This window comes from Clytia hemisphaerica, unplaced genomic scaffold (genome assembly GCF_902728285.1).
Source record: "Clytia hemisphaerica strain Z4C2 unplaced genomic scaffold, Clytia hemisphaerica genome assembly, whole genome shotgun sequence".
Taxonomy (NCBI): domain Eukaryota; kingdom Metazoa; phylum Cnidaria; class Hydrozoa; order Leptothecata; family Clytiidae; genus Clytia; species Clytia hemisphaerica.
In genome coordinates this window covers 447,998-475,217 of record NW_027104149.1, presented here as the reverse complement: position 1 = coordinate 475,217, position 27,220 = coordinate 447,998, and the positions used below count along the sequence as shown (strand labels likewise).

Below are 27,220 nucleotides of genomic sequence, written 5' to 3'. Positions count from 1 at the left end.
ATTTTAAGGCTTTGCAGACTCTAAAACACCCTATTTCTTAGAAAAATGGGCAAAAATGTTAAGAACATTTTTAGGCTTGAAACTTAAAAAGTTAAGAACATCTCAACGTTTGAAAAAGTTTGGATGTTCTTATAAAAAACATGTATAATTTCAAAATGCCACTATAACCTATAACTTTTTATCTTTGGCAATCGAATTGATATTTCCATGATAATTCGGTCACAGTGCCATTTTTCTGAGAATACCGAAAACAGTCATCTCTTCGAACAACCGTCGCCATATTGCCATATAAGCTTCCCCCTCTTTCCGCTTGAATAAATTGCGGACAAAAAGATTCGCAATGGATTTGTTCGTTTTTGAAAATAATTCCTTTTATTCGCAGCTCAAAAAATCTTAAAGTATATTTTTTCAAAAATTTTATAATATAAATTAAAATTACTTTATCATTATAAAACTTGTGATATATTACAAAAAAAAAATTAAATAATTTTTTGTGATTTTTCAAACTTTTTTCTCAATTTTCTCGTTTACCTGAAATATCTTACAGGTTTCAAAGTCATTTCAGATTTTAGGTTTTCCCTAAACTTTAGTATTGACCTTTCAAGAACACTTAAGGGGCCCCCACTAGGGGTTAAAAATCCTTATTTCAAAATAAAAACATTATTTCAGCCTTGATAAAGATAACTTGGTCAATAAAATTTGGTAACAACTTTACTAAAATTCCAGCTGCCACGTCAAGTTAGTTGATCGTTTAAAAAAGTTCTAAAAAACTTAAAGTTAACACGCATTTTTCACCAGTTAATGTAATGTTTGAAGGTCAATTTTGTTCGTTAGTTTACCAAATCTAGTCATTTATCCCAAATATGACGCTGTGTGCATCTTTAATGTTGACAAAATAAAGTTCAGGGTTTTGATCATAAACATTTAACATCCAACAACATCTATTATTTTCACTGCTTCAAAGACTGCAATAAATTTGCAACAAACTTCGTTTTATCGTCTCTGCAGTGGTTGATAATTGAAATTTGTATTTTTAAAAATTCATAAAGTTTTTCATTTTTCTTCGTTTTTATTACGATTTAAGATACAGTATACAGTCCAGCTGTAACTCAAAAGTTTTGCTCGTTTAAAGGGTACTCTAGAAGATGTATTCCATTTTCTTCCATGTTGGTTCCTTTCGATCGCGTCGTTCGACAGCTTAACCGTATCCTAGATATCGCAATATGTGCCACATTGTGAGAATTTTCATCAGTCCATCTCTCAGTTTTTATTACATACAAAAACTATTCACTAAATCTCGAATTTCATAAGGACCTTTAACAACAGGAGTACCATCAACCCACTCCCAATAATGATTGTCTTTAAAAAAGAAACTTCGAAAATCACAATACGTAGTGTAAGCAGTGTCTAAATCATTCGGTAATCTTGGGAATTCCGCTGTTATCTTTTTCGGGTAATCACTTTTGACTTTACCATATTTTTGAACAATGCCATTAGCGTCTTTGATTAAATTGATTTCAAATTTGTAAATGAGGTCACCTTTGGTGAAAAATAGAATATCTTCATTGTTATTAATTCTACGACTCATGAAAGCAGTATCGATGTTGTCTGGGATGCCAATCCAGTAGTCGGAGATTTTCTTAGCCGCTTGTCCGTCCCATGCGCCGTACTCGTAGCGCCAGAACACTGAACCCTGAAAGGTTACAAGAGGTTAAATTGGTAGAATATAATAATAACCAAATGATTCGATATTGATCGGAGGTAATGCTGGAGCAGGACACATGACCGTATCATTACTTAGAACAGGTCCCCTATAAGATGTTACTACTACTACCTTAATTCAGAAGGTGTAAACCAGAGATGGCAAAGCCATAAAACAGAGAGCGTATACTAGAGGCTCTTTGCAAAAGGCAAGACAGGCGGAGGGAGCATGAGAGGCCCTAAGCAAATCTAGACGTCAAAGTCAAGTGACAATCCGCGACAGTGAGAGAAGAGACTCGTGCGGGCACCATTGCGTAAGGGTGGGAAGGAGGGAAGGAGGGAAAAACCGAATACTGAGAGAGTCGAATAAGAAGGTAGAACACCTTGAGTATGGAATCGGGGAGAGCCGTGGGTGGTCTTTTTGTCTACCGCCACTAACCATAATTTCACGCCCCTCACCCGAAACTGCGATTAAAAAACAAAGATATGGTTCACTCTTGCTAATCTGAACTTCTATTATTCGAATTGTTTTATATTCCTCTCATGGGGAATCCCTCGTAAAATAATCTTCGTAATTCTAATCTCTTTGTAATTGGAACACATTCGACTTCTCGTTCGAGTTCTGATTAGCAAGAGTTAATTGTAGTAATTTGAACTCACTTTAAAGAAAATGGTATCCCAATTATCAACAGGTAGTTTAAAGCCTTCATCAATATCCACCAGAAATTGTTCCTGCCATCTCATGTTTTTAGCGATTCTGTTAGCTTCGTACGTTCGACTACATAGATTATGTTTTTGCATGTAAGAATCATTTGATGTGACTTTCCAGTACCGATCACCGGCTAAAAAGTATGTGTCTGGTTCGTTAGGTTCATTGTGGGCTGATTTGATTTTGATTTTATCGTCACCACCACATACTGGCTCTGAAAGATGAAAAAGAAGAAGTTTTTGAATTTGTCTAACATCCATAAGCTCTGGTCTCAGAAGATCAAATTTCAGTCCCACTAAGGGTAGGAAAAATAGGAGATTTAAACTTTTTACACCCTGAAAGATCGAAATTTGGTCAAAATTGGTCAAATTTGTCCCGCTAAGGGTCGTAAAATCGAAAGTCCGGCAGCACATCCCCGGTCAGCTCGCAACCCTAGTACCCCCCCCCCCCCGGGGGGGCTCTGGTTCTGCCTATTATAATTTTATATTAATGTGGGCAAAAGATTGGTTGTCTAAAGTTAATGCAATGTTTTCCTTCAAACTTTTCCAAGCAAAGATTTTACTTACGGACCCTCTACCTACTTTTTGCCTACTCCAACAATTAGATTGGGCAGGGGCAGAAAGTTGGCCTTCTAAATTAGAGTTTATATCTTAATGTTTAATTGACAGGATGTTAATTACCAACTAGGTTTCATAACTCGAATATTTTAAGATTTAAGATTTGGAACAAGTATGGTTTAGTTTGGCTTAGGAATAGTATTATAATTATCTTGGTCAATTCAGTCAACGTTCGCACAGACAATATAAGAACACACCTGTGTCACAGATCTGGTGAACCCAGGACCCAGTCGCACTGCAAAAATTAGTTAAGAAACCGTTCCCGTTGGAAAAAATAACCTGACATAACACCTCCCATTTGACATTAAGCGGTAGAATTTTTGCTCTAAAACCATCCTTACTGGCGTTTTGGAATTGGAGACAATAGATTCCCAATCGCCATTGGGATTTTGATAGAAATTTTTATCCGGAAAGAAAATTCCACCAGGACTGTGGGGTAGGGTAAATCCTCTAACACAAACTTAGAAATAATTCCATATGCAACGATACTGTGTTGGGTGGACAGATACTTTTGATATTATATCTTGTCGTCTGGGTTATTGAGTACTGTTTAACGGTTGTCATTTTTGGGCCAATATAGTTTCGATAGGTACTTGAAAATAATAAGGTGATGAAGTATTGTCAATCAAAGAAAGTGATCTAATGAGCTTGCAACTTGACTAAACAGGAGTTAGCATCGCGTGCAGGAAAAAAATCACATGGATATCGGTGGAGGATTGCCACGTGGTTAGATTATACAAATTCTAAAGCGGAAAACTAATCTAAGCCAAGCTAAAAGACAGGAATGATACTTCAATACGATGTTCATATGGCAGCCCCTAACATATGCAGTTGTGTTGATACTGCCTAAACCAAACCGGCAAGGCTTTTCGGGAATTTACCATAAGTAACGATTTCATAGATAAAAGGTGTCGAGTTATTAGGAACAATGTCATTTTAAAATTGGTCTAAAGTATAACAAAAAGATCGAGTTTTTCTTGCAGTTCTTAGGAAAACGGATTTTGAATAAACATTATTCATCTGTCTTTCGATTGATTTTCTTTGGCATACAGGTATGTAGACAGGATCTTTTTGAGACAGGAAATTTGGAATAAGTACAGACTTGAAAAAGTACAACAGTCTTAGGTTTCCGTAAACAAGAGAACAACTTAAACGAGTATTACTTGTCTTTTGAAATTTATATGCCAAAAAAATATCTACGTCAGAAAAATTAAATTTCTTATTATAGGACTAATTAAGTACAAAACACCAAATGTTCACTTAAAAACTAGCACAATAGGTTGAGAGTCGTTGGTTTCAACCTTGTTTACGAAAGCACAACAAGAATTTGACAGAAAATGGAGTCTCGATGTTTACATTTATGCGAGCAAAACCTTTATTTTAGGATGTTGGACTTGAACAAAAGTATATGCTTCTAGAAGTTCCATAAACAAAATTCACGTTATTGCAGGATTAATAAGAGAGCTCTTAAAGTTGAAGTGGGATTAACTACAAACGTAAATTAGTCTCAAGTTGAAGCACTCAAGTGAGTCTTTTCAAATCTTAAAAACTAAAAGTTAAGTCAAGCACCCTTGGCCTCAATACAGTAACATATCTCCTTTATTTCCGGCCTTTATTCTTTTTGAGCTCTCTATAGTGCACTTTATAGCACAGCGAATTTCATTCAAAAGAAAACTAGCACTCTCTGAAACAAAAAGTTTATGGTAGTTGGTCATTTTCGGAAGTGAACTGATTTCAATGATCAAATTTCATTCAAAGCAGTTTTCAGCCCGACCGAAAGATTAATGAACACACATAGAAAAGACATATAGATGGACAGACACAAGGAGGGCAATCAGACAGATATGGTGTAAATACTCACTGATTGGTTTGACAGGAGGGACGAAATGATTCGTGAAACCATTCCGACAATTTTTGATATCCTGTTGTTCGTGTTTCATGACTGGTGACATGAAACTGTCCGGTTGATGATCCATTCCCAAAATATGTCCGAAACCATGCTTTAAAGCTTGAAAGAGTCTGTATTCACTGGAAGTTTCGTTAGAGCTGATATACATATAAATTGATTTTGATTTTTTGACCAGTCGAAGCCAAGTCTTTTGTGGATTGCTTGATTTAATGTTATCTGTAAAATTGAATCGAGGAGAATAAGGATTCCCGGCCTAACTTCTTTCGTTCATGTATGTAAAGGTTTAACAGGTTCAGTGACAGAAATGATTACATTGTTATGATATTTAAGACCTTGTAAACTGTATCCTCCAGAGGTGTAAAAAGTTGCCAATGATTAATAAACCATTAAGCCAGAAGAATATCATATTTCTATATACCTTTTACAAATCGTATTTGGATATCAGGAAGTGATCTTTTCCAATCTAGATGAATTCTTGAGGTAATATTTTTTCGCAGTGAATAGAAGGCTGCTATAATGGTATAATTTTGTTGTCGCCAATTCATCAGAGGGGACCAGGTGTCTACGAAGTAAGTCAAGTTCTCTTTCCTCAGATAGAAATCACTGTCAATTTTGTTCGCCCCATCAACGATGATGTCTTTTTCACCACATCGGGGTTTCGTCATAAAACAACGGGTTTGATCGTTGTATGTTCCTGTTGCTTGTATTTGCATCTTGTTTTGAAATTTGAGCATTGATTTGAATTTATCGACATCGTTAATATTGATGGTTTGTGCTGCAACTGTTGCCTTGTCTATGTAACCATAACGTTGCAGATAGTCCTACAAAGTAAAGTTAGGCGAAATATCTTTAAAAAAGACATTCAATTTCAACAAGGCTGTTTTTCCTTGAATAGATGGTGGGAGGTTTCAGGAGATATTTGATTCTAGTGTTTTCTCAATTTTCCCTAGTTCCCATTGTCTAAATTTTAAATGAAAAACCAAGTTTCTCCATTGAATATTTCTTTGAAATTCAAAATTTTCAGCAAAAATTTCGGAATATTTTACTATTATCATCAACATGAAAAATATGAGCAATCCTATTGGCTAAAAACGCGTACACAAATGCGGTATTTCATATTGTATACCGTACAATTTCAAAGACCGCGTTCAAAAAAGGGGATGAGCTGGAGTTTTTATAAGATACTTCACTAATTGGTCATTTGAAATAATAGAGATGACCCGTTCTTTATAAAAAACAATAAAATCCTTTGTCTCAAGATTCAACGACCAACCGAATCATCAAAAACCTTGTAAAAACTCCAGATTGACCCCAAAAAAGGGGTCTGGTAAGCGAGAGGTCATATTTTGTACAATTTTATAATTAGAAAGGTTCCCACTTCATTTCCAATACACAACAACTTATCAAAAGAGTTTATGAAAAAAATGTTTTAATCTTTTTGATGACCGTTCGATTCTTTTTTCGAATGTTTTGATGTTGATTTCATCAAAATAAAAAATAAAAGAAAAATATTGGAAGAGAAAAACAAAACAAAGAAGAAGAGACACAAATGGAGAAAGAAAAGTTTGTTGATATTTTTCAAGTTGACGATAAGTCAATTATTACACTTTTACTTGTACATTATAGGATAACTATTACTTATTGGGTAATTTTGAGGTCTATTACTATTGCTCAGGTATATTGTTGCTATTTTCGGGATTTAGACTACCCAATTCTACAAGAGGGGACCTAACTTCCGAAAATCCGTCGAATTCCGCCACTCCTCTCGTTAAGTTAATGATGAGTTTTTAAAGTGACTTTTGACGAAGTCAACTAAAAATAATTCATGGTAAGATCGATCGTTTAAAAGAAACAAATGCTTCCCTTGGTTTTAAATTACATAATCCCTTAGCAATAGACTATTTCAGGGATATCGTCTCAAAATAAACGGGTGATTTATGGCCCTATAAAAATCTACATATTTAGTAAGCGTGAAATCTATATTAGGAATCTTGAAACACTGCCGAAAGAAGGTGTGACAAATGTGTGAATGAGGCAGCGAATCGAACATAAAAAAGACACCAAATCACATAAAAAGTTAATCCGTATTTTGGGTAACAAAAATTTCGCCGATTTATTTTCTGCTTTTTCATGCTATTTCGAAAAAATACACAGACAACTTTTTTACGAGCGAAACCACAAGTGCCTAAATTTTTTGTTATTAGAATCTTTTGAAGTTATTCAAAAGTAGTATATGCCAATTTCCTCGAATAAGACTCATAATGGCAAACAAACATTCTAATTGTACAATTACGCTCTGAACTAGTATCCCCGTTACAGATTTTCACCGAACATGTGAGTTTTGAGAGTCTAATAGGTCGTATCATAACTTTCAAGATTCAATACAAATGCTTATACGAAAACAATTTCTTGCAATTTCAACTTCTGTGTCCTACGCTTGCAATGAAAGCTCTCAAGTACACCTACTTAAAATGGTCGACATATCATTGCATTTTCTTTTGCAAAACAGTGACCAAACAATACTTCAAGGACTTGACGGGGCTTGACGTATTGTTTTCTTGAGAACCTTTCAGATTGTGATTTCTAGTAAACAAAATCGCTCCTTGAAATTGCAACCACTCGCTTTCAATAAGGTCGGTTTCGAGCTTCGGGGGGGGGGGGGGGTACTAGGGTTTACGGATGAGGGGTATGTCCATACGGGACCTCCGTAAGCCGACCCTTACAGAGACTGATTTTTGATAAAAATTTCTTACCCTTAGAGAGACCTTTTTACAAACTTCTGATTTTTGCTTCCCTTAAAGAGACTTTGAAAGGTGAAAAAACCGACCCTTTCCGTCCGCACATACCCAGCACACATTTTTGCCTATATACCTCCTCCCCTCGGGTACAAATTGGAAGTTAGGTGTCAAAGAAATCTATGTTAAAAAAAGGCAGACTGGCGGTGTGGTTTATCCATGCTCAGACTATTTTCAAAACGAGAACTAGCAGGTTTCATGACATCACAATCATACTTTATTGCCTGCTAAAATTCACAAAGAAATACTTTTACAAAATATGAGAGACCACCAACCACACGAAATACATTATTTTTGGACAGCCTTCAATGGAAATTATTATTTTTCTTGCAAATCGCTGAAATCCATACGCGCAAAAGTTACACAAAAATTTTTTTTTGTTTTTTGAATAAATACTTATATGGTTGAGAAAGCAAATAGTCTAGCAATTTTAGTACTTGACAATTTGACAGGAAAGGGACTGGGACGAATGTCTGGTTACTGACACTAAGCATCTCATTTATTAGAGAATAACGCCCCATCTTGAGTCTTTTAGACCGGAATTAGGCGGAGTGGTAATTTTTAATACGTCAATTGATTTCCGTTATTGAGGTTAACATTAATATCCCTATTCCAGTTGAATGGCACCACATATTCATATGGTTGGTATCTATGACAGAGACCGAAATATGAACCAAAAAGCGAACATAAACATAATTAAAGGTTACAAAAAATTGAATCAAAAAGGTTCACAAAAACCCTTATTCACCAAATACTATCAGAAAAATATTTATCAGCATGAAGATATGAGTATAAGTTGATCTAACACTTATTCTCAATAAAAACCAATTAATCATTAATTAATATCAATTAATTGCAGCATATAACAAAAGTCTACTACCATTTTGAAAATTAGCAACTTATTAGCAACTTTTTAGGAATTGAATTCACAAAATGTCATTTATTTCGAGTATTATTTTCTTAAGATCGAGTTTCAATCCTTGGGGCTCCGCCCCCAGCCATTCTATAATATGTAAAATGATACATAAAAATAATTTTATTTTGAAAAAAAAAAGTGATTTCAACACTGTTTAGGACCCTCAATCATTGAAAGAAAATTTGAATGATTCTTATATTAGAGTCAATGAAGCTAATAGTGAACGCGCAAAACTTGAAATATAATTAACCGCCAATTAAAATCGATGTTTTTGTGATATTTAATGTCGAAAAAGTTTGCAAAATTGATGTAATCCTTAAAATGCTTTCCCAAGTTTTGAACCCCTCAATAAGTTTAACGGGACCCATGAAAAAAACGCTCTAAATATGCATAGAATTTCAAAATTTAGAATCGAAAAATAGATTTCTTCATTGCAATTGCAATCCCAAAGAAGTCATAAAATTGAAACAAAAATGCAAAGTTTCAGAGCTTTATACTGGCAAAATTTATCATTAGATCAAAGTGTCATTTGAAACAAAATGACACTAATTAGAAATCACATACAGACATCATTGATTTCACTCATAGTTTTATGATGATACTATTTGTCACTAAATGATAGAGATTTAACATCTTAGTAATCAATCCAACAGACATTTTCTTGATTACGTAAGAATAAGTAAACATTGATTAGCTAATGACGAAAGACAATTAAGTGGCTTAGACCTTCAGAAAATGAGGATATCAGTCACATCAAAATTGGTTAAGCGAAAAAAGAAAAATTGAAGGCAAGCAAAGGTAACGAGAGGTTACGTAGATCAATTTACAACTCCACAGTAAAAAAGTGTAGATTTTGAACGAAGGTTAATATTTTATGTTAGTGGGAGGACTTGAGTTGAGCACATTTATCTCGTTTGACCATTTGGCGGGTCTTATGACAAAGCAAAAACACTATACATAAAACAGCGATTTTTTTTCCAGTCTGATGCCCTTTGATGAAATAATTCCAATTAAAGCATTGCGAATTTGCAATAAAGATGTATTCCTTTTAAGCCAAAAATTCTTAACCAAAAACAAAAAATCGTAGAAAACAACGAGAAAATATCTTCTTGAATCATTTTACCGCACCGCGAGTAGTTTTCTGGCTGTAAAGTATGATTTTGTGATAGTTCTCGGTGGATCTGGTGAAAGACTTTTATTCTCACATTAGTACTGAACTACTCAGCCCATTGCAGTGCAAGTCTGTAATTGACACCCTTACACTACCAATCGTCAGGTCAGAATCAAGCGAGAATGAATTGGCTATTACTTACTATAGATTCCTTCGGATACTTTAAAGTTGAATGTGTCTTCTTACTGAAAGACTGTATTGGTATTGACCAGCAGTTACTAACCATAACAATTAGCAAAACAAACGATAACATATTACAACAATGCATGATTTCAATAAAATGAATAGTCTCTTTAAAGAATCGAATCTGAGTGTCAAGAAAACAATAGTCTTTTGTTTTGTGATAATCAACAATGCCAATTGTTTCGTTCGTGAATTATTTCAAAAAATAATTTCTTTAAAATTTATAGCATCTGCGAATTTAAAGAAAAAAATGATTGATAACAAAAATAAATTCTACGTTTTAAAAATTTTACGTCCATTCCTGTACTCACACAGTTGTCAAATATAACAGAACAACACTTTCGTACAAATAGTACTTTTAAAAACAACAAAGTGTGCGAATACCACTTAAAAATAATAGGAAATTGCAATATTTTTTTTTCAAATATTACTTTACTCCATTGATCGTCTGGAGAGTCTGGAATTAGAAAAAGAAAACCTTCGTCAAAATGTCCAATAAAAAATACCGTGTCATTCCAGTGCCTCGTTTACACTCAGTGTTATACCATCGAACGCAATACCGATAAGTGAGAACAGTAAAAACAATAGAAATCTTTTGATGAAAGAAAAACTGTTATTTTTGTTTCTGCGCTCCAATTTCACGCAAAACGCTTATTCAAAAATATATGTTCAATTTCTATATGAGTGTTCAGTCGGATGTTACTCAATTTAGATTTTATAAATTCTTTAGCGACGACTTAAGGCGCAAATACCTTTTGTAATACAATGACAGGTCGTTAAGGTTAATGTTCGTTTTTATGAACAGGACTTAAATCAGGAAGCAAAGAAAAACCCGTCATTTTTTCTATCTATAGTAGACAGACATTAAAAGTTAGAGACGCCTTTTTACTTATCTGATATTCCGATGGTGGATTGGCGGCCACCCACGCTAAAGCTCTAAAGGAGCGGGCCAATTTTCCATCGGAGGTGAATGATATTCGGCCTTTGATGTGCCACATACCCAGTTGGGTTCAACTACCCTTGCGCGTAAAGCTGAAAATGTTTCAGTTGAACCCACCAATCTTCGAAAACGAGGACTGGATAACCAGGCATCCCGCTACAAAACCCTTCCAAATGTTGAAAATTTTCTCAAATGTCAGAGCTTTAGCGTGTCGGATGACAACTTCTGCATCTGGGTGCCAGATAACCTTTTTACGGATTCGGAATGGATACTACTGATAAAGTAACCGTAATTCTACACATGAATCTCTTTTGTCAGACTGAAGCATTGAGTTTAAATCACTGAAGGGGCTAGAGAGGAAACTTCAACTATTCTCGAGCAACAAAAAATGAAACCTTAAGATTTGTGCCGTATTCGAAATGATGGATTGAATTTAACCCTTTTTTTGTTTTTAAGCTGTAATTTTTTCGCAATCTAGCGATGGGTTTTACTTTAACCTTTATGTGAAAACCACGCTAGGTTCCACCTACCAGCTTTCAACCAAAGAGAAACCACTGACACGAAGACGGTTGTTATCGTCCATCAGCTCTGTTTACGATCCATTTGGACTTGCATCACCATATCTTCTCGAAGGCAAAAAACTTCTCCAACTCATCTGTTCCGAACAATGTGGATGGGATGAACCGTTAAGCTCTGATCAATCATTAAGATGGATCAAATGGAGGAAGGAACTCGTAATGCTTGAACAACTTCAAATCGACCGATGCTTTCGTCCCAAGGATTCCAAAGACGTTGTATCAACTTCGCTTCATCACTTTTCTGATGCATCTGCAGACACTTACGGTCAACTATCCTACCTTCGTTTTAAAAGTAGCCAAGACGAAATCATCTGCAAGCTCGTCATTGCAAAATCAAGAGTAGCACCAGCTAGAAAGCGACCAACTATCCCACGTCTCGAATTGACAGCCGGAGTTATATCAGTCAAGGTATCATTGTCACTAAACAGCAAGCTTGATTTGGAAATCGATTCTCAAGTCATTTTGAGTTATTTACTGAACGAAGTCAAACGATTCCATCTATACGTAAGCAACCGTGTTCAATTCGTTCGTGAACACCACAATCGATCAATGGAAGTACGTACCATCGAAAAAAAATCCAGCTGATGATACATCGCGTGGTCTCAACCTATCGACCACTAACAAGAATCAACGTTGGCTAAAGGGACCAGTATTCCTTTATCGTGACGAATCGAAGTGACCAACTCAACCCAAGAAGTTGTCAATCGGTGAAGACGATCGAGAAGTAAAACACGTCAAAGTCAGACACAAGCAAGGTAACTTACGACGCAATCGCCATACTGGAAATCCGAATCAGTACACGCTTCTTTTCTTATAAGAATGGTGTTTTTTCATTTCATCATGGATATTCTTAACTTTTTGGCGAAAATCATCCAAAAATATTCTTACGGTATTCTTAGATTAAGATCGAAATTGGCAATCTACAGGTCAAAATGCATAAAAAATGACATTCTTAGGTTCAGTTGCTTAAATTCCATGATGGTGATATTCTTACCATATTCTTAATTTTTTTGCCCATTTTCATCATGTACATTCTTATAAAGTGTATTCTTATAAAAAAAAAGCGTGTAGTTGGACCAAGATGAAAAGAGTTCAAAAACTTGAGACACGGAACAAAAAACAAAAGACCAAAAGATGACGTAAACCAAGCACGAGAGCAGCCAGGTTTCACCGCCGTGCCTTGGCAGTTACATTAGCGCTATATTTAATTCATCGTCCGAGATATGAGGCGAAAATTTTAAGCGTCAATTCCTTTTGCCCGGCAAAAACCAGGTCTAAAAGTTTCTCCACTTTACCCACACAAATAACAGCTAGCATTCAAGCGTTCTTTTGGGGGACTGCAAAAAAACCACGATGTATAGTTTCTGTGACGTCTTTAAAGGTAACAATTTCTAGGCGACCAATATGCGTATTGAAGATGCATTTCAATGCATGGAGATAAATAATATATTTGTTGACAAAAAATAACATTGCTGTAGCTCTAGGAAAAGGCGTCAGACTATTTATATCTTGCAAGCGATATTGTGTAATTTTAAATAATAAATAGAAGGAATTCGAGGCGCATTCTAGGCTAGGCGTTCTTTACTTTGAATGGTTGTCTTTCTCTCATGAACGATCACAACACTGAAGTAGACGAACCCAATTAAAAAGAGACTGTCACTAATCTTTTTCAAATAAATTCGATAGCTATTCGATTATTTAGATGAGCGTTCGATTTTTGCAAAATGTTAGAATCAATCTCAAGCATAAAAGATTTCCATTTTTCACTTTCACTTCCATGTACTATTTCTTCTTTTGCTTGTCACTTTTTAACCCCCACGTCAATTGTAACAAATTATATAACGTTGAAAAGGTAATCCAGAGTGCGATATGATTATTTATCATCAACATGAAAATTATGAGCAATCTGACTGGTTAAAAACCTGGTTAAATGCTGTATTTCATATTGTATCCTACAAATACAAGACCGCGTTCAAAAAAGGGGTTTGGTATTTGAGAGCTCATATTTTGTACAATTTTATGATTAGAAAGGTTCTTCGTTTCTAATACAACAAATACACAACAACTTTATGAAGTTTTATGAAAAAGTTTTGATCTTTTTTAATGACCAGTACATGTTGATTTCCTCTAAAAAGAAAAAAAATATTGGAAGGGACACAAATGGAGAGAGAAAAGTTTGTTGATATGATATGACGAAAAATCTGAACTCGAAAATTGTATCCCATATTGTACTCGGTATCGTGTGATAACTATTAAGTATAATTCGAATAATTTCTGATAAATTTTGGAAAATGAAGAAAAATATGAAGAAAAGAAAAGAAACTTTATTTGATAATAGAGAATTTTCATTTTTGGTATAGAGGTTGATAAAGCCTCCCGCAGTTTCAGCTGTATGATTATATTTTTTAAAGGCTACAGCCTCTAGAAGGTAGCCCGTTGGAGTTGAAAAACCCTGCTTTCTAGAGGATGTAAATTTCAATGAAAGTATTCTATTGAAAGAATAATTGTAGAATTGAAATCAGGAGGCTTTCAAAATCATTTTTTGAGCTAGTATTATTATTTAATTCCACAAAATAAAGCAGCTCTTGGAACAAAAGCATTAGCAGTGATCAGAATTACAATATCTAGTCTAGAGATACACCAGAAGCAAAAAATGAATATAGTTGCGCAATACAATCCTTTAAGGGTGCTCAAGGGTGCGCTAAAAATAATTGCAAATATTTCCAGACAAACAACTTGGAATTTCATTGACAACTCATCCCACAGACCAGCACAGAGCGGTACGGTACCTATAAGGAGATTTTCACACATTTGTGCATATAATTGAATAACCTTAGGATGAAGTACCACAGTTCAAGCTTCAAGTTCTTGTATTGAATCAAAACGCCCAAAACCTTTTTCTCTCTCTTTAGGAGAGACAGGATATCCAGGAGCAAGGAAAAGTCAGGGAAGTGAGTCACAAGACACAATTGTTGAAATATTATTTTCATACGGAACTTGTTTTCGAAACAAAGGAACCAAAGACCTGGGCTTTATTCTGTCAGCACCGTGTGTGATAATCCGAAATGGTTTATGATAAAACAAAATGTGTATGAGCCACATCGTCTGAATACAGAAAAACGGGACAGGATCTTCATTTTTCGGACGAAATTTATTCTACCCTTTGTATTTTTACTATATCTTGCTAAAGTGAAAAACTTTACTCTTTTGCTAGCATTACTGTTTAATTTCACAAAATAAGACAGCTCTTGAATCAAAAGCATCACCAATGATCTGAATTACAATATATTTTATGAAATTGGATGCGCAAAGTCTAGAGATCACTAGATACACCATAAGCAAAAAAAAGAAGAAAAAAAGAATAAAGTTGCGCAATATACCTTTAAGGGTGCTCAAGGGTGCGCTAAAAATGATTGCAAATACTTCCAGACAACCAACTTGAAATTTCATTGACAACTTGGGTTTGTACTCATCCCACAGACCAGCACAGTGCGGTACCTATAAGGAGATTTCCACACCTTTGTGCATATAATCGAAAACCTTAAGATGAGGTGTCACAGTTCAAGTTCTTGTATTGAATCAAAACGCCCAAAACCTTTTTTCTCTCTTTATGAGAGACAGGATATCCAGGAGCAAGGAAAATTTAGGGAAGTGAGTCACAAGACACACATTGCTCTTGAAATGTTTTCACACGGAACTGATTCTCAAAACAAAGGAACCAAAGACCCCAGGTCCTTTTTCGCAGCACCGCGTTCTGCCTTTGTTTTTTTTGGCAAAGGTAGCACCTTAATTTAAATGGTTGCTAATGGTATAATAATGATCTTGATAGCGATTTAAATCTACCAACACCTTGCTCCGGCCTTGTCTACAGGAAGTGTCCAAATTCTATCACAACATGAACGAAAACCCGTTGAAGCTATCATGACTGAAAACTAAAGAGCTGCTAAGTCTGATCGCGTTTTTTTGTATTAGAACCACCAATTTATAAAAACAATTAGGCTAGAAAAATCTTTTACTTCCCAACTTTACATTAGAGTAGATTTGTTTGGTTTGAGGAGGTCCAGGGGACGGTTCCCCAAGCAGTTTTCGTGATGACGTGATAGGGACTTTTTTGCAGCGTGAATACGTGATTTGAAAGATTTTTGAGCGTTTATACATGATTTGGACTTTTTCAAAGGGATGTGTGAGTGTCCATTTTCTTTCTGATTTGCGTGATCGTGGTTGAAGACAAAAATTGCGTGATATCACGACGAGAGTTACCGCTAAGAGGAGGGGCTCCTTGAGGGCCAACTTCTTATAAAGCAAGGTTGGTTCTGTATAATTAAGTGATATTTTTGCCTACTCAGACATTTTGAAACAATGTAGCATGTATGTGGTTGAGATCTTCCCGCCCCTTATCACTATAAATAGAATGACGTTGGTCAAGTAGGTTGGTAACAAGTACAGCTCCATTATCTAGAAAAATCTACACAAAACAGGGAATTTTGACGTGAAATCACACGTGAATTTAGCTCTTTGCGAAAATCAATACAGGTGATCAACCATTATTGCAATCGACAGCTGTTAGCCGTTTTGTAGTTGTCTTCTGAAAACCAACAAATCTGGTGAGAATGAAAACAATCATGCAGTCATTCGTAAGCATTTTCTGAGTTACTGTACGGGTCCATACCGCGCGTATGTACATTGAATGAATATACACTATGAAAACAAATCCCAATTTCATTCAACGACTACTTAGCGAGAATAAAAGTATCCATGGCAATTATCCAGAATCTTGGAAGAAAGTCGCACCCATTGAGTTTAAAGCCCGAAGGGCTAGAGTAGAATCTCTAAACTTTTCCCAGGCAAGGAAAAGTGAAACCAATTATTTCCCATCCTGAACGCGCCTAGAACGCGCCGCAATCATGACGACGGATTGTATCAATGGCTCCTTTGTTTTGTGGACGGCATTTTTTTAATTTAGCGATAGATTTTAGTTTCAATCCGGCATTTTTGTAAAAACTACGCGCGGTTGTTCTAGTCAAATCACGAATAAACGTAGAAAAGATTCAAATTAGATTTAGAGATTTACCAATACACGTTTTTTTATAAGAACAACCAATATAAGAACATAAGGCTTCGATAAAAATGTTAAGAACAAGTTAAGAAGATTTTAAGGCTCTAGAAAATGGACAAAAACTGCTCACAAAATGGTGAAAAAAAGAACATGTTAAGAACATTTCAAAGCTTAAAACTCCAGAACATCCTATGTATATTTTTGCCCAAATTTACAGTGGGACTGGGGCTCCACCGGGTCTTTACACACTACACAGGGGGTGTATAAATAGCTCAATTGCAATTCGATAGAGCTTGAAGTGGATTCTTGAAGTGATGTTATAATACACGCTTATATAAAAAAATGCATTGAAAGTAGACCACCAGTTCTACACACAACCAAAACCACCACCACACCTCAAAATAGCAACTTGTTTATTGAAATTCCTCGACTGCTGTATTAGAATTAGAAGTATTATATTTAGAAGTCAACAGGAAGTGACAAATTTAGTATTGATTATATTTTTATGGTGAATAGTTTGTCATAACGAATACGCAACAAGTTTGGTATATATATACGCTTTTTATAAGAGTTCTTCTTTATAAGAGTTTTTTGACAAGGTATTTTTTATATAGAAGCAAAATAAATAATGCCCGAAATTAATAAACATATTTAAAGCAATCGAGCCTCTAATCTGTTACAAAGACAATTCCTTTATACTTCTGAATAAAACATTAAGCGTACCAAAGCATCTAATGAATGTTTAAGCCTGAAATCTTTTTACAGGAAAGTTTTGGGCCCTGATAGACGAAATTGGGAACTCTGTTAGATGCAAGTTTTAAATGAAAATTAAGTGAATCTATGACCTCTCTCATTTGCTAGATACTAATGGAATTAAAAAAGAGAAGTCCAAAGGCACGCATCTTAGACCTCATTAACCCATGGAGTATCCGCTTGCTAAAAGCAATAAATACTACGTCACTGGAGCCTAAGTACTAGTACACATCATTGCTGCGCCTTAAACTGACAAAAGGAAAGGAAAAACTTAAAAGTACCTATAATCAGATACACGAAGATCAATGACGCAAGATAAAGTATCTGTTTATAGGTTATGAGCCAAGAAAAATAAACATTACGCATAACGCTATAAAACACGTGAAGAAAAATCATTCTCTAAGGTGAACGTAACTTTAAAATTCCTTGGGTCAACTTTTTACTAGTTTCATTACACTAAAGTTTCCCTGGGGTTTTCTCTATTTAAGATATATTTGTGTTTGAAAATTTGTTTTTAAGTTAAACAAAACTTGCTACTTGAGACATAAATAGATCCTCTTAATGTTGGCAAGCCAATCAAAAGTCTACGGAACCCACAAGCTGTAAAAAAATCAGACAAAAAGAATTCTTTCAGGATAAAACTACACGTTTTTTTTATAAGAAACCTTAACTTTGCTCTGAGCCTGGAGTTTCTTATTTCTACAGAGAATTTCAGCCTCAAAGTTCCTTATCGAGTTCCTTATTTACATAGCTGCTAAGTTTGGATAACCATCTTATACTGTCCCTTAAAACTTGTTTCCTTATTCTCAGCCTGAGCAGTTCCTAAACAATTCCTTATTTTTTGGACCATTTTCAGCCTCGAGTTCCTTATTTAAACGTGTTCCTTATATAAAAAATACGTGTATGAAAGATGCTTAAAGATTTTGTTTAAAATAAGAGTGATATCGTTTGCTTAGGCGAGACCAATTTAATTTGTTGTTCTACGGGCAGATCGTTAGCAAAATATGGGTCGGTCGGTCGGTAAAATAAAAATAAATTTTTCATTTATCAGGGTTGGTAAAGTACCGAAAATGTTTTCCAAAAAATATCTGGCTCAAAAATCCACTTTTTTTATCTTCGATGAAGATCATAATAAAATCTTAGTGTATGGAATGCTTGATTTTCTAAATTTTTCAATTTCTTGAATTAATTTTCAGCTTTATTCAAATTTGATTCTTACAGATAAGTATACACTGTAGTGGAAATTCAATATTATTATTTTTATGATTTTAGCAAAAATAGGGTCGGTCGGGCCCGTAGATCAACAAATTAAATTGGTCTCGCCTTACTCGTCAATTCTAATTTACAAGCTTTTTCACATTTGATTGACACGGATGTGGAGCAAGATTGGTCAGAAAAAGGAAAAGAAAAACATTTTTTGTTTATATTAGCGCAATATAACAATAGGCAGACACTGTCCAGATATGAAATATATGTGTCTAATATGAAACGGGAACACTTATGTAAAAGTAAAACCTTTAAACCCTAATTTCAACTGGTATCTATACCCAAAAGTAACCCATCATTAGGTATCTTAAATTTAAGATTTTCCAAAGTTCTAAATATCGCAAGGAGAAGTGTTCTAAATATCGAAGAGGTGTTCTTTAGGGTATGAGTGGAGGTAAAAAATCTGACAGAGCCAGGTCTTCACCCTCAGAATAGTAAGTGGAAACAGGATGACTTCATATACACCCCTGTGTCACATTCGTCCACCGTAGGAAAACAGCCTGGAATTTTAGCCCCACTGGGAAATTGACTTATATATTTCATCCCCACTCGAAATGAAATGTTTAGAAATTGCTCTCCAAAACCATCCCCACTAGATTTTTCAACCTTTGAACAATGTAATTTCTATTCCCATTGGGATTTCAATAGGAATTTTCATCCCCACTGAGGAAAAAAGTTCCACCTTGCTGCGAGACAGGAGTGTTTATTTCATTACTTGGAAAAGAATTGTTGAATTATTGGAAAAAAAAAAAATAATAGTCCCGCTGCTGAGGTCGAAAATCGTTTCGTTTCGTGACACATCTCTTAGAACTAACTTTTTTTTGTGGAAGCTCGCGAATTACTATGTCCTGATTGCAAAATCGAAAAGTTTCCGCGATTTTAGCGTGCAAGTGTCGAGAAAATCGGCTTAAAAGTTGACTTTTATCGATTTAATCGATTTTAATCGATTTTCATGAATTTAACAGTTTCTAGGTCATGAATTTTCACTTTTATGATGCATTTTGCTTGTAAATACTAGTAGCTATCAAATTATTACACTAACAATAAATTTAAGCGATGAAAATGTAGGAAAAACGGCTAAAATCGATAAAATCATCGATAAAGCATCGAATGTCAACTGAAAAACTTCGAATGAGTCTGTAGACTTTAAAAATTGTCTGATTTGCCTGAAATTTTGAACACTTGGCCCTTGGGTGAATATCTGTAGATCTAAGTTTTCATTTTTCTGAAAATTTGGAATTTTGGGGTCTGGGGAGGAGTTTTTTGTCAAAACGAGGCTGAAACTTAGGGGCGGCCTGTAGACTTAAACAATGGTCAAATTTTGCTGAAATTTTGCACACTTGGCCTTTGGGTGAATATCTACAGATATAATTTTTCATTATTTGAAAATTCGGAAAATCGACTTAGAAAATCATATTATCGAGTTTATCGGGTAATGTCAATTTTTACGTATAAAAGCTACTTCAGGTCGTCAAAATACATTATAACAGCTTTTTTTTATTCACCACATCAATCTCTAAGAAAATGATAATATAATAAAAATTCTAGATCGAAAAAAAACGAAATATCGTTAATTTATCAATAATTTATCGATAAAGTATCGATTTTACCTATTATTTCACGAATAAAACTCTTTTTATGAGGCCCCCCAGTCGACCCTCAATTCACGTATTCACGCACAAAATTTTGCCAATTCACGTATTCACGCACGAAAAAAACCATGTTCACGTTCACGCGCCAATTTTTCTTTTATATCTTTGGCTTATGCCAAACATTTTCGCCAATATGAAGTTTTTTGCAGTTTTGTGACCTAATTCTCGATAGCGTCGACCTTTTAAGGCATCTTTTACAGCTATTTGAGCTTTAATAAAGCAATTTGTTAGATCTGCCGCACCAAAGTTTCAAAGAACTACCTTTCTGGCGTAAGGTGGGCTTTTGATGTGGGATTTGCTTCCTCGCAGACCCGTAAGAAGTCTTTTTTAATCTCCAATCATGGTTTGAGAAGCCGTATAAACACAAGCTTCAGGTGGAGCGGTAGTACAAGCAGAGGATGCAAATTCCAATATTGGACCCCTATCTCATGGAAGAAAATACTGAGGTTAAGCATACCAGGATAATCACGACGACAGACGACAAATGTAATAAAATAGTGAAAATACTAAATTTGATTGGTTGAAACTCACTAACCTGTTAAGTTTTTGTTCGTCCGATTTACTTAACTTCACTAATGTATGGAAAACAACAACACGAGCGAAGCGAGCGCGAAATTTATTCAGGAATTCTCGTCTTTTTTTACTGAAAAGTATGCTTTGTTTGGTCGTACACAATTTATTTTGAAAATCTTTGATTTTATTTAACACTGACCATTTGTTGGCAAAAGTCTGGTACGGCGAGCGACGTACCTGCCGTACAACCGGTTCGGTGTTCCAAAGTTTTGCTAGAAAAAACGTCAAATTTAGAAGCTCATGTGATGCATCATCATAGAAGTATTTTTAATTGTCGATGCTGCATGCATAAAGAGTTTAAGAACTACTCGAACTACCTACCTTGCAAATTAATTGAGGGGCAAATCTCTAAGTCTCTAAGTTAAGCGGGTAGCTTTGTGATTGCATTGTGTAAAATATAAGTAACTAAGGAGAGACGACCATATTAAACGCTGACGGAGAAAATTTTTCTCTAGAGCTTTTGTTGGGCTAAAAGACACGCTCGTTGGAGCTCTTTGTTTGGGAAGACACTCCGTTGGATGCATTTTGCCAAATTTTCGGTAAAAATTGAAAAAATACGCCCTCGAAAAATAAAAATATTTGTTTAGATATCTTTGAGAATTTTAATGTTATAAATTTTTGATTATTTTGAATGACTTCACTAAGTCAATATGACAATAAGTTAATCCAAGACTATGCGAGCAAAGCGAGCAAGAAAACTTTACAGATTTAGGTATTTAGGTGTTAGATAGATTTTTAGAGTTTCCTTGTGTTTTAGACAATGATTTGCTTTTCACGTTCACGCTAAAAATCTCGATTCACGAATTCACGGTGGAAAAATCTTATTTTCACGTTCACGCTGATATCTCAATTCACGTATTCACGTGCTAAAAAAGTCCATCATTCACGTTTCACGCCAGCCCCTGAGGGAGCCCCTTTTATGATAAAAATGCTTTTTAAATTGCTCAAACCTTAATTGGGTCGTAGAAAGGAGTTAATTTTTCGTGCCTTCTAAGTACTTATTTCTATATGTAAATTCAAATATTTAAAAGACGTTTCCCACTCTGAAACTGGTGCATCATCATTGTCACTGTCAGATTCTATTTCAATATCACTATCATTTGAATCATCACCACTATCACACATTTCTAGATTGTAATCTACTTCCTCTCTGTCATCTTCCACAGTAGTCTCGCCATTACCATTTTCACAACCCTCACATTTGCATAAATCACTACATTTAAGAGAGGCTTTTTTGCAGGAACAGCGATTTGTGGAACAACCTGATTTACATCCACAGCTGATGAAGTGTAAGATGCTATCGGGGCGAAAGGTATGATACCATTTCATTTCCAGCCCACTATTTCTCACCTTCCATCCGTGGTCACTTGCAGAAGGTAATCTCATTGGGGTGACAGAGCTCCTCCATATGTATGCTTGATAATTAGCACGTCGAGTATGCAACAAGAGAGAATCGTCAGTAGGTCGGAGCGATTCCTCGGAAAACTTTCCACTTTTGAAAATGGTAAAATGAACCCGATTAAGGTCGTCTGTTTCTTTGTGACCGTACAATTGACAAACAAAATGATTAAGAGAGGGCAAATCCTCTGATAGCGAGGTGCCAAGTAATCAAAACGTTTCCAAGTGATTCTCGTCGTCTTCAATTGCTCTTAAAATGTGGGAAATCGGCGAGACTGAAGTCAACGACTACTTAGACAATTTTTTAAGTGAGGAAGCTAACGTTTACCGAACGACGAAGAAAACCGAATTGAAAAACTTTGGTACTCAGTCCCAAACAATGAACGTGAAGAACACAAAAAACGAAATTGTTGCAATCAAATCGACCAAAGATCTTTTTAACAGCGATTTGTGGAACAACCTGATTTACATCCACAGCTGATGAATGTAAGATGCTATCGGGGCGAAAGGTATGATACCATTTCATTCCGCCCCTATTTCTCACCTTCCATCGTGGTCACTGCAAAGGTAATCTCATTGGGGTGACAGAGCTCCTCCATATGTATGCTTGATAATTAGCACGTCGAGTATGCAACAAGAGAGAATCGTCAGTAGGTCGGAGCGATTCCTCGGAAAACTTTCCACTTTTGAAAATGGTAAAATGAACCCGATTAAGGTCGTCTGTTTCTTTGTGACCGTACAATTGACAAACAAAATGATTAAGAGAGGGCAAATCCTCTGATAGCGAGGTGCCAAGTAATCAAAACGTTTCCAAGTGATTCTCGTCGTCTTCAATTGCTCTTAAAATGTGGGAAATCGGCGAGACTGAAGTCAACGACTACTTAGACAATTTTTTAAGTGAGGAAGCTAACGTTTACCGAACGACGAAGAAAACCGAATTGAAAAACTTTGGTACTCAGTCCCAAACAATGAACGTGAAGAACACAAAAAACGAAATTGTTGCAATCAAATCGACCAAAGATCTTTTTGCAAAACTTGTCTGCTTGCCAAAAGTCGGGATATTGATATGCAAGAATGCTGAAACTCTACGCCCCTTCTCTTCACCATTGTCATTGTACGACGGGAGCATGGTCAAAACTCAGAAATCAAAGCTACTCGAAGTAATCGAGACGAAGTCAAAAGTTGATTGCACTGTATCCATTCCTGAAAAAAGTTGTTTGGTCATCGACGCAATGGCCATGCTGCAAGTGCTGAAAAATGTACCAGATACCTTCGAAAATCTTGCTACAACCATCTTTAAAACCGTCATCAAAGTTTGGCTGTATTCGAGTCGATGTAGTTTGTGGCAGATATCCTGGTGAAAGCTTAGCGTCTCAAAAGGGGCAGTGCTGGTGCAGCTGTTATCAATACATATGGTGGTTCGCAAAAAACTCCACGTTAATGGAAAAAGTTTTTAAAGTCCGGCAAATACAAGGAGAATATAATGGAATATTTTTTGGCGTGATATTCCTAGTCAAGCCTTTACCGGTAAAGAAATCTATCTATGCCACAAGGATAAACCGATAAACTCGATAATATGATTTTCTAGGTCGATTTTCCAAATTTTCAAAAAATAGGAAAAAAATTATATCTGTAGATATTCACCCAAAGGCCAAGTGTGTAAAATTTCAGCAAAATTTGACCATTGTTTAAGTCTACAGGCCGCCCCTAAGTTTCAGCCTCGTTTTGACAAAAAACTCCTCCCCAGACCCCAAAAATCCAAATTTTCAGAAAAATGAAAACTAGTCTACGATATTCCCCAAGGGCCAGTGTTCAAAATTGCAGGCAAATCAGACAATTTTGAAGTCTACAGACGCATTCGAGTTTTTCAGTTGGCATCGATTTTTCGATGATTTTTTTCGATTTTAGCCGTTTTCCTGTATTTTCATCGCTTAAATTTATTGTTAGTGTAATAATTTGATGGCTATTAGTATTTACAAGCAAAATGCATCATAAAAGTGAAAACGCATGACCTAGAAACTGTTAAATTCATGAAAATCGATTAAAATCGATTAAATCGATAAAAATCAACTTTTAAGCCGATTTTCTCGACACTTGCACGCTAAAATCGCGGAAACTTTTCGATTTTGCAATCAGGACATAGTAATTCGCGAGTTTCCACAAAAAAAAGTTAGTTCTAAGAGATGTGTCACGAAAATCACTTTCTAGCCACTTTTTTCGACCTCAGCAGCGGGACTATAAAACCTCCAACCTTTTTGGTCAATTTATTTCATTGTTTATAAGGAGGATGAAGTACTTTGTTTATCATCATTCTAGGAATTTTCCAGTGCGTACACGTTTTTTTTATAAGAACATTCAAAAATTTTGAAGCCTTGGGATGTACTTAACTTTTGACTTTTAAGCCTAAAAATATTCTTAACATATTCTTATTTTTGCCATTTTTCGAGTATTTTTGTCCATTTTCCAAACAAATTCGATATCTTAGAGTCGGCAAAAGCCTAAAAATGTTCTTAACATATTCTTATTTTCGCAATATTTTGAGTATTTTTGTCCATTCTAAGGAATTGGATATTTTAGAGTAAAATTGAAATGTTGTTCTTAACTTGTTCTTAACATTTTGGCCATCGAATGTTCTGATATAATTTTTCCAGTGCGCATGTGCAACTTTTGAAAATCTCTCAGAAAAATGGATTGCAAAAGGAGATTTGAAATAAGCAAAAGCTCGAGTTGGGCTGCAAACTATAAGACCTCACACTGGCATACAACCTTTAGATTGCTTTGGTGCAAAAATTAAACATAGTAAGTATTGTGCCAAAAAAAAATTCTGCAACTTTTTTAAACATGAGAAAACCGCACACGATACAAAGATACAACCAAAAGCATTGATGTTTTGACGCATGTTTGCATTTCATTATTTTAGAATTTTTGAAAATCATGTCAACTGACCCAATCATAACATTGGTACTGGAAAGGCTGGAAAATATCATATTTTAAGTAATTAGTAACAATAAGCTGATTATCAACCTGGAAAGAATCAGATTAAATACACGTTTTTTTTTTTTTTAAGAAACTAGTTTTACCAAGCAGCCTCAATGTTTCTTAAGAAATCAGCCTTTTGAGCCTTAAATGTTTCTTACATGTTTCTAAACTTTTTAACATACACGCTTTTTTTTATAAGAATAGTGTACTTTGGTTGAGGGTAAGCATTATTCTTATTTTTCTATTGTTCTAAACAATAGGCCTATTGTTTTAAACCCGAAATCTCACCCTGATATTCTTCTTATAGAAGTTATTCTTATAAAAGAAAAAGCGTGTAATCAGCCTCATGGGGGCTGGGTTGGAAGGTTCTTAAAAGAAACCGAATAAAAAAATGTTATTTTCTCATTCTCAGCCTCAGCATGTTTCTTAGATGTTTCTTAGTTTTTAGGCATTCTGAGCCTCATGTTTCTTAAAAGTGTGTTTCTTAAAAAAAAAAAGACGTGTACAATAATATTGTTCTAATGACCTAAACGCGTACCTTTTTCCACCTACCTCGGAGGTCCTTAAAATTAACCCATGTCAGTCCGTCCGTTCGTCCGTCGTGATTGAGCCTGATTTTCTGGAAAAAAAAGTTTTGGGGTATTATATTTAGGCCAAAAACTTCCCAAAAATGGGGTTTTGGGCTATGTGAGAAATTTCTTCATCAATTTTTTCTGTTTTTCTTTTTGCATAAAGACAGAGGGCAAGGTTCTTTAAATAGTGGCTGTAGTCGTTTTTTTCCGGAATTTATTTTGACTTTAAAAATCGGATTTCCTTATAAATTAAAAAAGTTTTGGTCCAGTAGGAAAACTGCTCATTTTTCATCTTAATTTTCGAAATTTTTAAACATTATCTACTTTAACCAATGAAGTATAAGTGTAAGGTACCTTTTCACTGCTCAAGATTTGCACTGTTAAGGAAGGGTCCGATGTTGAGAGCATCTTTTGCCGTCGTTTAGAAATCGAGTGCCCCCCCCCCGGGCTTAAAGTAGGGTTGGTGAATTAAAATCAGTATTTTTAACGCTTTTAAGTTCAATCTTGTAAAAATTGCTTTGAACAAAATTACAGGTAGAGAAACTGAATGAAATTAAAAGTTGACATACCGGAAAATTTTTGCAGTCCAATGAATGAAAATGCTATTATTCTTTTAACCAATGAAAATGCTCAAGAAAAATACCAAAGATCGTTGACAACACCACACATCTTTCTCTGTGAAGGCTGAAATGAAACATCAAGAAAGTCATTCCAAAGTACTTCCAATCATCAATTTAATTATTGTGCTCGAACTTGCTTTTTAAGATATTTCCCATTAGAAACCTTTCCCTCAGACTTTATGAAAAAAATCATGGAATTGAATGAAGGAATCTCACACAACGTGCAAAAAACCATTTTTAGGCACTTTTGCTCCATCAGATTTTAAACATGGCCATTTTTTATCATTGTGCAAAAAATCAGAAAAAAATACCCAACCAATCACGAGAAATGCTTATTTTCCTTAAAAATTACAAAAGAGAATTTTTACGGCAAAGAAAAAACGGCAACTTTTTAGAAAACCTTGCCCTCAATCTTACTGCCAAAAATCAGAAAAAGCCAATGAAATGAGAAATGTAAATTAAATTTATAAAAGCACATACCGGAAAATTTGAATTCCAATCAAAAATCCTCTCTCGCATCAACAAATCAAAATTTCGTTTGAATTCACCCAAAATCATTCTAACCAACATAATGAATATTTTTTTGTCAGGACTAAAGATGAAATAAAAAAATAGTTAGGAGATGAATAGTACTTGGGTTTTTTTTTCACTTTTACAGCCATTTTTGCAGTAAACACAATCCAAAAAAGACAAAAGTTTGCGCAGAAAATTGGGAGCCTTAGGCATGGTCCGGGGGGGGGGGGGGCACTCATATGATCTGGCCTACGTCATGTGCGGCGCTTAAAGGGTGGGGTTTTTCAGTATCTCAAAATTCACTGTAAGGGTGTGTTTC

At 35.2% G+C, this 27,220-nt stretch overlaps 1 protein-coding gene across 3 annotated transcripts; it reads right to left on the bottom strand.

The window, feature by feature from the left end:
* Nucleotides 1–355: 355 nt before the first annotated feature.
* LOC136814004 (matrix metalloproteinase-21-like) lies at nucleotides 356–26,436 on the bottom strand. 3 transcript variants are annotated; one of them, XM_067070510.1, is made up of 6 exons: nucleotides 26,338–26,436; nucleotides 25,749–25,815; nucleotides 5,355–5,757; nucleotides 4,889–5,152; nucleotides 2,362–2,624; nucleotides 356–1,693 (listed from the first exon to the last, which is right to left on the bottom strand). In XM_067070510.1, exons 3-6 carry the CDS (start codon nucleotides 5,668–5,670, stop codon nucleotides 1,271–1,273), a joined length of 1,266 nt encoding a protein of 421 aa, XP_066926611.1. In that variant the 5' UTR covers nucleotides 5,671–5,757; nucleotides 25,749–25,815; nucleotides 26,338–26,436; the 3' UTR covers nucleotides 356–1,270. The 3 variants fall into 3 exon arrangements, with proteins under 3 accessions (XP_066926611.1, XP_066926612.1, XP_066926610.1); XM_067070511.1 differs by lacking the exons at nucleotides 25,749–25,815; nucleotides 26,338–26,436 and adding an exon at nucleotides 11,472–12,324; XM_067070509.1 differs by lacking the exons at nucleotides 25,749–25,815; nucleotides 26,338–26,436 and adding an exon at nucleotides 9,961–10,323.
* Between the last annotated feature and the right edge of the window lie 784 nt (nucleotides 26,437–27,220).